Below are 13,553 nucleotides of genomic sequence, written 5' to 3'. Positions count from 1 at the left end.
AAGAGATGGTTTGAATGGTTAAGAAGAGTGACTCTTGTAAAGACTAGTGGTCAAGCGTTAAAGACTTAGGCCACAGCTAATGCGATGACCTTAGGTGTGGGAAGGCGCCTGGCCGTTCCAGATACAGCAGGGGAGCCAGTGTGGCCAGCTTTTGTAAGAAAGGGGAAACTCCACATCAGGAAGTTAAGGAGACTGGTGGGAATGTGGCCATGGGGGGCTTTGTAGCTAGATACCGAGCTTGTATTTTATTCTGATGCTGATATTCCAAACGTAGCCTTTGCTACTCCCATCAGCGGCTCTTCTTAGGCTTAATTAAACAGACTCATTATTACAAGCCACCCTTAACACAAATCTACTCAGAGTATACAGGAGGGAAACTGCAGCTCACCAACTGGGCAGAATCAGGCATTTCTCATTGTCTGGGAGTCCTTGCAGCATAGCCACCCAGGAGCCGTCTTCTCCCAGGTGGCAGTTCCATGTTAAAAAATAAACAAACAAATAAATAAACAAACAAACAAACAAACAAATAAAACTGTCACTGGATTTTTCAGAAGGAAAATTCTGGCAAAAAGCACTGAAACTGCACATGACAGCGATCGCTTCACACCGTTTGATGCATCTAGTGAAAGTGCAGCTAAGATGGACAAACTTTAACCAGTCTCTGTGCAAAAGATGGAAATGCAATATATTTTCTAGAAATTAGATCTTAAATATAGTGAACTTCAGTTCAAACACATAAAGTCAGTGTTCTACTGCGTCTGGTTGGAGCCCTTAGCCTGACGGTAAGTTTCTGGATATGATGCTTTCTTCACCAGTGTGCTTGGAGCTGTCTTTGCTGTCTGCTGCTGAATATGTCCCTGGGGATTCAGTCAGCCCTGACAGACATGTCTGTTCTTTGCACCTCCCCATCCCGTTATGGACCTGACCACAGAATTTGTCAGATTGGCCTTGCCTGTGGTGTGAACATAATCCTCAGTGTTTAACAGGTGTCTGCTCTGTGCCAGGTACCATGGGTGTCACTTTATAAACAAATTCTTCAAAACAAATCTGTGAAGAATCACCATATTATAAATGATAAAGACCAGGCTTAAAAAGGATAAGTGCTTGCCAAAGTTATGAAGTGGTGGCTGTGAGATTTAAACCAGGACTATTGGACCCTAGAGATGCCAAGCTCCCCTTTTTCTTTTTTAATAATAAAGTTTAATTAAATAAATAGTTAATTATTTTACTTTACTTTATAGTTATAAAAGGAGTATATGTACAATATAAAATATTCAAATGATGCTAGCCCTTCAGGAGGGATAAAGTGTGGTTCTTGTATTGAAGAATTCGGTGGACTGTGTGGACTGGACTCCTGCCTTGAGACGCAAGTGTAGGAATGGTCTGGGAAGACCATCAGCTCGGGCAGCAGACGTTTAGGCACCAATTGTAGAGCCTGTAGGGGAGATGATGAAGGGGCGGGTCACCTCAAAGACTATGAGGGGAAAAAAAAAACCTGGAACCATGAGATATTCGAAGGTGATCACGGACAATCATTATCTGGAATGTTCTTCAGTGCCTGCTACACATTAATGCACCAGCTAAGGAAAATTCAGAAACATTCATTTGGATATCTGATTCTGCTGAGGGCAACCCAAATGGAACGCCCGATGGGAACTGATTTTGGCACTGATATCTGTGTAACAGAAGTTGTCCTGAGGCCCGGGCATTACTAGGAAAGTCCCACTAGGCTGCTGGCTGCAACCAGCCGTGAGGCTCACTCTGGGACATTTACTGGGACTGAAAAGGTCTTTTGAACTCAGAAATTACAACTTATCAAGGTCTTGATACTGATTGGACGTGGAAGAGGGCCAATTCAAACTAACTGAAATCAGGAATATTATATTAATATCTAATCGACAAAGTAGTGTAGAAAGATCTAGATGTTCATGCTGCCCACATCTACCAGAATCCTCTAGAGGTGGCATTTTAGGCAACTGGATTCTAATTTTACAGTCCTTTGAAATCGTAGAATCAGAAAAAGGGGTCAGGTGTATAACGGCAAAAGCCTAAACAACCCCACGTATCCATCTTCACAATAAAAAATGTAATTGTTGCAGGGATTAGACAGACCTTACTCTTAGGCCTAACCTGCCTGGAGCAGTCAGTGCCTTAGGGAGTCACTAGTAATCTGCTTTACATCAGAATATGTCCCCTCCCAGGTGACAATTCTCCTCCTCAAATATACTTTATATCTAGTAATTGTTAAAGTCGTGAAGACCTAAGGTCAGCCTGTTGCTTTCTCATTCATTTCTTTTGTCTCATCTTTGATCCTGCGGAAGCTGAGAGAGCACCTTTCCCCCCAAGTTCTTGGAGGACATGCTGCTGCTTTCTTAGAACTGTATGGATGGGTCACCCACCTGGTGAGTGTTAGAGATGCAAGTGGCCTCAAGATCCCAGTGAAGCTGGATGGGCTAATTATACATGTCTTTATTCCATTCATATAGAAACAACAACTTGAGACCTTGAACGAGGCATGGTTGGTATACAGTAATTTAGTAGAAGATAGCTGACTAGAATTAGCACTTCCTAAGCTAGTTCTTGGACTAATGCGTTTTCTCCTGAACTATATTCATTTATCAAACTCAAGTGGTATGATTTTCAACCATGCAAGGGGCTAATGCAAAACATGGTTTTAGACAGGAACATTTAAATTTTTTCTTTTGTTATTTAAATAAAATACTTTTTTCACTTTCAAAATTTAATGCTCTTGAAATATATACATACCAACACTTTCAGAAAGCTAACGTTCCAATAGTAATCTTGGCTAAGGGTAATCGAACTATTTATTTTCCTATATACAGTGAAGTTTGTTTGAACATTTGAAGTCCAGTTAAAATGTCTCAACTGTTCTGACTGTAAATCAACAACTGTAATTGCTCTAGGTCCCATAATATCTCTTTGTTGGGGGGAAGGTACAGCTCAGTGGTAGAGCACATGCTTAGCATGCATGAGGTCCTGGGTTCAATCCCTGGTACCTCTATTAAATAAATAAATAAGCCTAATTACCCCCCCAAAAATTGTAGAAACTATGTATACATATACCTTTGTGAATCAGAATAGTATATTGTAACCTGAACCCTAATATAAACTACATTATACAAGATATGCTTTCTTCTTAGGTTTTGTTAAAGTATCAGTTCTGTAGATGAATGGTTCCAACTTCACTAGTAATATAGGGCATCACTTCTCAAACTGTACTGGGCACAGGGACCATCTGAGGGTGTGCTAAAATGAAAATAATGATTCTGTACATCTGGGTTCCAGCCTGAGAGTCTACATTTGTAACAAGCTCCCAGCTGAGGCATTACTAAAATCAAATCTTAAAGAAAGCCAACCTCTGGCAGGTGGTAGAGACCACTGCCCTTCCCCTAACCAGGTCTACTTCTCAACTGTGACTTCATCGCTGACATCATCTCCCCTAAGGCTGGCTCTAGAGAAGGGCAGCTGCCACCTCATGGGAGCCAGGTGGTGGGAGGGCTACACTGGAAGGCGGTGTCCACAGGACATGGGTGAGAGGACATCATTGTACACCTACTGGTCCCTGCGTCCAGGTGTACTCGGTACTACATCTAGACTTCTTCAGACTCCTGCATTCTGCTCTTGAGGAAATATGGCACAGGCTAGAGAAGAAGCAGGGGAAGGTCAGCTGGTGTCTGGTTGGGAGCCACCATCACGCATTATCAGAGTGTCTGTCAAGACCCCACAGGACTGCCAGGAATTTATGATGGAGGAGAACAGCAGCATCCACCACTTTAAGAAGCAGATCTCCAAACGCCTTCACTGTGACTCTGACAGACTGGTGCTCATCTTCACAGGAAAAATCCTCCGGGATCAAGACATACTGAGTCAGCGAGGCATCCTTGATGGCACTACAGTCCACTTGGTAGTGAGGTCTCGTGTGAAAGGAACTCAGCCCGGTCCCGGCGCTCTGCCAGGTCCCACTGGACACTGTGCCCATCATTCTGAACCATCCACCTCGGAGAGTGCTGGGATGCTAGCCAGGCTGGGCCGGCTGGCCCAGGGCTCTCCTGATCTGGCGGACCTCCTTGGCCAGCTAGCGCAACTCCTGTTGATTGCGCCCGAGGCCGTGGTGCAGCTCTCGGAAGACCCTATGGTTCAAGGCCTGGTAAGTGAGAAGCTAGCCAATGCCAGCCACATTCCTGACTCCTCAAAGCCAGTACACAAACCTGAGCCGGCTCTTAAGGCTCTGGAAAACTTGCAGAACCCGGCCCAGCCACCGGAACTCCTGCAGGCAGACAAGTGGGGACTGGAGGCCTTGAAGGCAGTGCCAGGTGGTGACAATGCCACACATCCAGTCTGCTCTGATATCCAGCACCTCATGCTCTCCACTCTGGCCTCACTGGCTGCTTCCAAAGGCCATGGCCCAAGTTCAGAGCCCAGCAGAGGGGGCGCCAATCCTCACAGCAGTACTAACACAAACGCCACCACCATCCCCACAGCCGCTGCACCTGCCAGGCCACCGGCACAGGAGGTCAGAGTAGGAGTCGTTGCTCAAGTCAGGGGCATGGTCTCAAACCAGGCCAATTCAGGCTGCAGGACTGGGATGTCGGACTTAAATTTGGGCCAGGATCTTTCCTCCCAGGAGAGCCAACAGCCCATAGGGAAAGCCACACCAGCCAGTCAGCTGAGACCTTCACCCTCTGCCTTGCGCAGAGCTCTGCATGTCCTGCAGCAGAATCCAGCTCTGCTGCGCCAGCTGGTGACCGACAGCCCCCTGCGACACCATATGCCACTGCTTCCCATACTCACCAACCCACAGGCACTGCAGGCATTGATCCAGATAGAAAAGGGCCTGCAGATACTGTCCAGGGAGGTGCCTGGGTTGGGACCTTGTTTATGGGGTCCAGGTAGACCATATGGGGCTAGAGGAGCTCCTGAAACTAGGGGTGGAGGACAAGGTCACAGAGCAGACCCTGTGCAACCCACACTGGCCGTTCTTCAGCTCCTCCATGCACTGGCCAATGCTTGCTCCCAGTCTACCCAGTCCTCCCTGTCCTCGTGCCCCCTCGCTGACAGCTGCTACCAGCAAGGACTGGAGCATCTGAAGGCCATGGGCTTTGCTAATCGTGATGCCAATCTTCAGGCCCTGGTGGCCACAGGTGGAGACATCCATGCTGCCATTGAGAGGCTGCTGGGGGTACCAGAGGCCTAGTTCCCTCCAGCTGGTGCCCACAATGCACCACCCGCAGAGAGGAGAGAGGAAAGGGAAGGGGAGGGGAAGAAGTAGCTTATTCTGGGAATTCCTCCTGCTCATATTGTGCACACTGCTAGAGCCTCCCCTCACTGCCCAAGCCTGTTCTACATTAAAAAAAAAAAAGATTGCTTGGATCTCAAATGTGGTGTCGATTTGGGGGCTGGGTGGGCAAAGAGAACGTTGTTTGGGCAAGGGGTTGATCATGTTATGCGATCTTGAGTCTGGGCTTCACCTATTCTCATACCCCTGATCTCAGAGTATTTTCTAAATCTGAACATGAGGTAGGGAAATACTGAGCTTTCTTTTCCTTATCTCTACTCCTGCTCAGTTAGCAACCCAGTTCCCCCACCAACACTGCTATCGCCACCCTATCACAACTCTGCAGTGACTCGGAAAGAATCTTGGCTTTTGATCCCCCAGGAAGTCATGAATTTCTTCACGGCCTCTGAAAGCCACTCAGCCTTTGACCATGTTTCTCGGTCTTTAGATCCAGCCTCTTGATGTTGTAGGAAATGTGTTTAACTTCCCTCTCAGTTACGGCTCTTCCAATATCTGCTTGTGCCATGATCCTGCCCTTACACGAGGTCCACCTCCACTAATTTGGAAGCTCCATCCTCTCCTCCTCTGCAGGTTTCTTTCCTTTATCTACAAAATGTTCGACTCTGCTGCCTATTCAGCTACAGAACTTGATCTTTCTTTTCATCTCTGAATTTCTTGAAAGTGCCTCCCCTTCCATTGGTCACATTTCACCATCCTCTGCAGTCAGGGACTTGTCCACAGGACAGAGCAGAATCTTTCTCAAAACTGTTGCCCATTCCTAATCTTCCTAAATGTTTCTACCGTACCTGATACACTGATCCTTCTTTAAGCTGCTTAGTTTTATATATTTTCTTATCCATTCTCTTATAAAGTGATGCTTCCTGAGAGTATGTTACACCAATTCTTTCTCTAGTCATCCTTCAAAGAGTTTGACCATTTCCTTGGCTCTGGTTTTTAGTCTTATGTTCGCAGTTCCCAAATCTCTGAGTCTATGTGTACTGCTAACCTGTCTGGGTGTCCCAAAGGAAGCTCTGGCTCAGCATAGCCAAGTATAGCTTAGCATCTTTCCACTGGCCCCCCATTTCTTTCCTAAATTCCGTGGTTTCTTTGTCTTAGTAAAAGTCATTAATCCATTCTTAATCTATCCATTCTCTTCTGTAAACTTCTAATATCAGTGAGGAGACACATGGTGTAGGTGGATGGAACATTCTTCAGAGGACCAGTGGCTACCTGTAACTATGTAGTAGGATAAAAAGTGATGAGAAAGGAGAGAGCATGTTGATGGAGTTGCTTTAGGGGAAACCAGGGATTAAATTCAGAGCCAGACTCGGGTCAATTGAGGTTGGGCTGAGAAATAGCTGAATCTCATGCTTCCTGGGGGCTGGAGAGGACTGATGTCTCTCAGATAGACACTGTGACTTAACTGTGTTGTGATGCCCATGAGCCAAGAGACCTGAGGTTGTGGAGGTCAAGGGCTGTGTATAAAACATCTTTTGGACTCCACTTCCCAGCAGTGAGCCTGGTACACAGTTTACTCTTCATTTGCCTGTAGCCACCAGAATATTGGTCTGTATTTCTAAGATCAGTGATGCATGCTTGGTCTCTGTGATGAGGGAGATTCCTGGGGATGGAGTTGGGGCGATGGGCAGGGCAGTATTCTGGGATCCTAGAAGAAAGCTTCACCCTCCTCCATCATGCTGGCTCCAGTGATCAATACCTCAGTGGAGTAACACACCTTGACAATAATGTTAGTAATCTTCCTGGGGGCTGGACCCTGCTACCTCCAATCTGATAGCAGTTACTGGCTTCTACAAATTGCTTTCCCCCTCTTGGAACTATTGTATTCTAGCTTTAGGATTACAAAAGAGTCAAAAAAAAAAAAAGAAAAAAAAAAACGAAGGAGCTCTCAGGAGTGGAGTAGGAGTAAGCTGCAGAATCCTCTGTCTGTCTGTTACCTGTGGTTACGAAAGCTGAACTTTGGTCAGCAAGAGGGAACTATGGAGAAGAACAGTCCTGTGCTAGATCCCTAGGGCATCAGCCCAGTGCATAGGGCACAGCTCAATCCCTGTGCCAAAGTGTCTGCAACCGTGTGGTCCCTGCATCTCATATTATCTCTTTAGGCAGGACAAAGGGAGGTGAGATGCTCTTGGAAAATCCAAAATTGGAAAAGAGGGTTGTCTGTGGGAGATCTCTGCTAAACTGTTTTTTCTGTAATACCAGTGTTGGAGTGAGATTAAAAGTTTAGGGAAGGAGGAGGGATGCTGGGCAGAATGGATGGACTGAATCCCACAATGCTCTCTTATACATGCATCAATTTGCAGAATAATATACAATGAAAAATGTGGTTAATGAGACATATGGTAGAATTGTAAACTAAAGTTGGGCTAGTTCACATGGAGGATATCACACAGTCCTACAGCAATAGTACTGTAGAAAAGAGAATGTGATAGCCTTATGCCTGAATTTTCAGTCTTACGTAATGAGAGAAGCACAGAGATGAATTATTTCTACTCAATAGCAACTATTAATCGGATGCCTGCCGGTTGTAGATGTATATCACAAAATCATACACAGTTTCAATCGCAGGCATCTAGTCAGCACACAGACATTTATTCACATACAGAAATATAAAGAAAAATGAAAATTATAAATTGTGATAAAATGACTTCAGTTCTTCTTATAGGTAATGTAACTAAAATTCTTGACTGTTTTGCTTAATATAATACATTTAAGATCTTAAATGTCAGTGTTAGCTTTCACTGGGAGTAAAAAAAAAATGAGAAATTCAGAAAGTGACTCCTTGAAATTTCTTCCATGGTGGAGAACCTGAGAGAAACCCAGGCAGCCGGGGAATAATAACAAAGCTAGCAACCATTCTGGAAGCAATGGGAGCCTTTCTCTGTTGAGAGAGTACAGCTATTCCTTAGAAATTCCTGAAAGATATGGGGTGTTATTTTCATTTTACAGCTAAAGAAACAGGCTCAGAGGGGTTAAGTGACTTCCCACACACGTGTGGTAGAATTTCTAAGCTGGTTTTCACGATACCAGCACCCTCATTCTGTGCGCCACACACAGGATCAGATGATGAGAGTGCAGGATTCAAAATGGCCATTAAGGAAACAGAATGTGGTCAGAGTACGAAGGTTTGAATTCAGATAAGGGTGATGGGAAGGCTTAAAGGTCTGCCCAGAGTGTGGAATCTTACGGAGGGTGGAACCAATGGATCAGAGTTGGTGGTTTGTGGAATAATTTCTTCAGAAGGGGCAATGGGAACAAGACCTAGGGTTGAGCAAAGATGGACAGATATATCAAAGGGATGATGCAGAATTCTTGAGTTTGTCAGCTATACCAGGGAGCAGAGGAACAAGAAAAAGATATCTGTTGAACTCATTTAAAAATATATGAAAGAATATAGTCCATGAATAAAAGTATAGTCACTAAAGCACTGAGATGTGTCCGTCTCCCTGAAGTCTACCTCTGTCTGCCCTGTGTGGAGAATAACGTCTAGTCAGATATATTCTGACTTGACTCTTTATATTAAAAAAGTGCCTAAGGGTTATGCAGTGCTGGACAAGGGAAGTGGACAGGGATGAGTCACCAAGATCACTGACATTGGAGAGGATATACCTTGTATAGTTAACTCAATTTCTTGGACTGGAGTAAAGTCAAAAGCATCCAGTTCCTCTCCCACTGGGCTGCTGATTTTTGGTCTTGTGGGATGATGATTTTATGCCCTAGGCTCTGTCTTAAGTGATAATAGAGAGAAAGGAGAAAGAGAAAAGAAATAGCAAACATCATCCCCAAAAGAAGATGTTGGGAGGGAAGCTAGACTCTCTGACACACGATATGGTGAAGAGAGGTGAAGGGAGCAGAAGTATTCTTTACTGGATAATGTCTGAGAGGTGCCTGTGAGGCATCTTCAGCCATGTAGAAAGAATAGGTCCTCTAATAATGGGGTTTTGTGCTAGTTATTCTTTCCCCTGAAGTAGTAGCTGCAGTGCCTGCTGACATCAAATAAGGATGCTGACAGCCTCCAATGTCACTGTTGACAGCCTCCCTGAAACTTTCATCCTGAGGGGATCCCAGGGCTGGAGGCTGCCCACACGTGCATTACTGCCCCCTTTTGTGCCATGCACCTGGTGAGACTGGCTGGGAGTGCTGCTCTGACCCTAGTCATCGTGATGGGCAGTACTCTTTATATGTCCATGTATCTATTCCTTTGTCTTCTCTCACTCACCCCTCCTGGGTCTCACCTTCATCACTGTGCCCAAGACACTGGCCATTTTGTGGCTCCAGGCTGCTGGGATTCCCTTTGGTGGGTGCTTGGCTCAGAAACCTTATGTCCATTTTATCTATGCTCTAGAGTCCTTGGTTCCTCCTTTCATGGTCTTTGATTAATACGTGGCTATCCACAATCTACTGAGATATACAACACAGGGAAGGATTTGGTCTGATCCATCAACTGGAGATAGAAAATGAAGACAGTATAGAGCTAGAGTGGTTGGTTGAGAAATTTGTGGGTAGAATTGGGGAGCACAAAACTATGAGACTTGGGTCCTAATATTGGACACATCATTTGGCCGCTGGTGAACCTAAATTTCCTTACTAGTATCTCAAGCTCCTTATAGCTCTATGATCCTGTAAATCTAATCCATAGGTAGGTGCATTTTAAATATCACTGTGGGAGTCCAGAGTCCTGAATCCTGGCCCTGCCTCTAACACTAACTTTACTTTATTCCAGTGTAATACAAACAAAAATCAAATGAACGAATATCTACTCTGTGCCAGACACTGTGCTAGGTACTCTACATACACTGTCCATTGTTGTTACTTATCACAATAGCACAATGAAGACATCATTCATTTATTCATTAATTCAGCAAAGGACATGATGTATACCAGTATGACCCATGCATTTGTTCCATAATATTTTTGTAATACTTAGCAACTATATGTAAGGCACAGAAAAGATGCCTGCTGTGATGAAGTTTTAGAATGGCAATGAATCATGCAAGAAGCAAATAGACAAACACTATATAGATTGTTTTAGGTCATGCAAATAAAATAAAACAGAGCACACTTTTATATACTTAGGGTGTATTAGCCAAATGCCATCAATAACCACCAGCTTTATTGAATGCTTGATTTTATGTCATGCACGTGATAAACATTTTTACTAAGGCTGAGGATGGTTAAGTGGAATGCCCTAGTTGATGCAGCTCAAGTAGATAAGAAAGCCAAGTGTTAAGGCCAAGGTTATATGGGCCCAGGTCTCACTTTTTTTCTATTATAAAATATTAGGTAATGTGTAAGACATTGTTCATATAAATGCATAACCTTAGGACTATTACCATCTTCAAATCACAGGCTCTTAATTTAAAATGCAGATACCAGTAGCAATCTTTCTGAACCTTTGGGAGGAATATCTGCTGACCTATTTGTGTATTTTAAAACTGAAGTTACAAGTCAATGAAGGGATGTTGAAGACGACACTTGGATTCTGAGCAGTCTCCCTAAGTCCTCAACAAGGGATAATTTTATGGCTGAAAGGAAAAGAACCTCAAAGTGGAGGACCAGAGGAAAAGTGGAGAAAATACAGTTTTAATAAGTGCTATTCATATCCCAAACACTATCTAAATATTTTTAAGTTGTTATATAATATAGTTATCACAATAACCCTGTAAAGTGATATAATTTGAAACAGTCCTAAACATATAACAACTTGGCTAATAATATTTAGAGAGGTTACATGACATTCCCACATTTATTTATTGAGCATTTTACCTGTTATGTACTGTCTTCACTTTTCTACATTCACTGATTTATTTATTCCTCACCACAACAGTAAGAGTTACATATTAACATTATCCTCCATTTAACTGTTGGCCAAGCTGAGGCTTAAAGAGATTTAGCAACATGCTCGAAGGCCACAAAACTAGTAAGCAGAGAAACCAGGATTCAAACCCAGGTACTCTTACTTCAGACCTCCTGCGCGTCATCACTGCCCAAAGACTTGGATTCAGAGGAATTTCAAATGTTCTTTTCATTTTCTACTTGGACTCACAGAAGAGCACTCCCACCATGACACCCAGACTGCTTTCAAGCACAGGAAGTGACTTGATTTTTAGTACGCCATGGACGCTTCTGAGTCAAGAGGAAAAATATTATCATAGCTAATGAGGTTTACCAAGGCATGGTTATTGTTAACTGAAAACTTTTTCCAAAAGTGAAAGTATTATCATCTTTCTGGGCTATTCAGAATTGCTCAAGGAGCCTTAAGGATATGATACATTCAGTGTGATTGTTGATACCTCCAGCTCATCTGACCTTTTCTTATCCTTCCTCCCATACAACATATTCCTCTCGTATCAGAGGTCTCCATCCGTGAAAACGCATCCAGATAGCTACCATACACATTTACTTTTCTTATCTCCAGTCTCTGCTCAGAATTCATATTGAAATCTTCCCCAAGTGAAGCAGTCTTGAAAGTCGATTCCGAATCTCCTTGGTCCTCGCCCCATAGATGATGGGGTTGAGCACAGGAGGCACCAGCACATAGAGGTTAGCCAGAAAGATGTGCACATGCCTGGGGACTCGGTGTTGCCCAAAACGGTGGGTGAGGAAGGAGAAGAAGGCAGGAATGTAGAAGACCAGGATGACCCCGAGGTGTGAGCCACAAGTGCTTAGAGCCTTGCACTGGGCATCTCGGGATGGAAGACGAAAAACAGCACGGAGGATAAAGCCATAGGAGAGAGCAATGAGAATAGAATCTAAACCCATGGCCAGAAGGGCCACAGTCAGCCCATAGACAATATTGACAGTGATGTTGGCACAGGCCAGTCGAGCAATGCCCATGTGCTCACAGTACGTGTGCGCCATGGCACGGTGCTGACAGTAGGGCAGTCGCCTCAACAAGAAGATGAAGGGAGAGACAATGGCCACACTCCGGAACACCCCAACAAGGCCAATTCTGCCTATGACGGCATGGCTGAGGATGGTTGTGTATCTCAGGGGGTTGCAGATAGCCACATAGCGATCAAAGGCCATGGCAAGAAGAACCGAGGACTCTAGAGCATAGATAGAATGGACACAAAACATCTGGGCCAGGCATCCTCCAAAGGAAATCTCACCAGATTGGAGCCACAAAATGGCCAACGTCTTGGGCATAGTGGTGGAGCTGAGAGCCAGGTCGGTGAGTGAGAGAAGGCAAAGGAAGAGGTACATGGGTGCGTGAAGGGCACTGTCTGTCACTATGACCAAGGTGAGGGTGGCATTCCCAGCCAGCGCTACCAAATACATGGCACAGAAGGGGATGGAGATCCAGACGCGTGCCCACTCCAGCCCTGGGATCCCCGTCAGGAGGAGAGTGTCTGGGAGACTGCCATCACTGCTGTTGGAAACTGGCATTCTGGATAGCAAATAGAGGGCCCTGTCCGAGGGGTGATGGTACTTCTGTCCTGTAACAGGAGAGATTGGTTCATTCACACAAAATGATGACCTTTCTGTGAAATCATCTTCTAAGAAAGATTTTTATTGTTATTAACTTAATAATCTTAAAAGATCTCAAGGATGTATTTTACAACACTGACAATATTTTGTAATAACCATTAAGTGGAAAGTAACCTTTAAAAATTGTTTAAGTATCTTTAATTTAAAAAATAAAATTCAAAAAAAGAAATTTAAAAGATTACCACATATGATCCGTTTTTCCATCTGCCATTTCTTTTACTCAGAATTCGTGTTTTGAGTTCTGTGTTTCAAGCACCAAGCTAAGAACTGAAGCATTTGCCCAGTCTAACTCTTCCAGGCTCATCTCTCACCACACTCTGCACCTCATTCACGTGTCTTTTGTCTGCATACAGCTAATGAAATTTTGTGACTCTTTTTTTAGTTTATGCTATTCCATTTGCCCAAGAAGCCACTGTTCACTTATTTTTTTCTCTCTAGTTTTTAAACATCTGAACAAGTGTCTCTGCCTTTCCTCTCTAATTTAGTTCTTAGTAGTCTTTATAGTTTTCATTCATCCACTGTTTTTCAAAATCCTATTAAGCTGTCTTTATACAATTGCAATCTCCACACAACATGACTGTGGCTGTACCTAGAAAGTTTGACCAACATTCACTGAAAGACTCAATCCTGATAACCCTTAGTAACATAGCACTGCCTTATGCCTTAATGCTGCAATGTTTTATTTACTTAGTCTACATTTGTAAGGTTACTGCCTAAATGTACACCACACGGCTTGTTTCTGTATCTC

General features: G+C 44.0%; 2 protein-coding genes across 2 annotated transcripts; one reads left to right on the top strand and one right to left on the bottom strand.

The window, feature by feature from the left end:
• Window positions 1–3,329: 3,329 nt before the first annotated feature.
• Window positions 3,330–5,391, top strand: LOC102529130 (ubiquilin-4-like). The gene has a single exon (XM_015238403.3). The coding sequence runs from the start codon at window positions 3,653–3,655 to the stop codon at window positions 5,213–5,215; it is 1,563 nt and encodes a 520-aa protein (XP_015093889.2). The 5' UTR covers window positions 3,330–3,652; the 3' UTR covers window positions 5,216–5,391.
• Window positions 5,392–11,746: 6,355 nt separating this feature from the next.
• On the bottom strand, window positions 11,747–12,703 carry OR52D1 (olfactory receptor family 52 subfamily D member 1). The gene has a single exon (XM_006203434.2). It carries the CDS (start codon window positions 12,701–12,703, stop codon window positions 11,747–11,749), a length of 957 nt encoding a protein of 318 aa, XP_006203496.2.
• Window positions 12,704–13,553: the final 850 nt, after the last annotated feature.

This window comes from Vicugna pacos, chromosome 10, assembly GCF_048564905.1.
Source record: "Vicugna pacos chromosome 10, VicPac4, whole genome shotgun sequence".
Taxonomy (NCBI): domain Eukaryota; kingdom Metazoa; phylum Chordata; class Mammalia; order Artiodactyla; family Camelidae; genus Vicugna; species Vicugna pacos.
Note: the sequence above shows the minus strand (reverse complement) of the source record. Positions and strands in the feature narration are given on the sequence as shown.

Bases quoted from the DNA above. Each gene is read 5' to 3' on its own strand.
- LOC102529130 (XM_015238403.3), top strand. From the start codon at position 3,653: ATGGCACAGGCTAGAGAAGAAGCAGGGGAAGGTCAGCTGGTGTCTGGT.
- OR52D1 (XM_006203434.2), bottom strand. From the start codon at position 12,703: ATGCCAGTTTCCAACAGCAGTGATGGCAGTCTCCCAGACACTCTCCTC.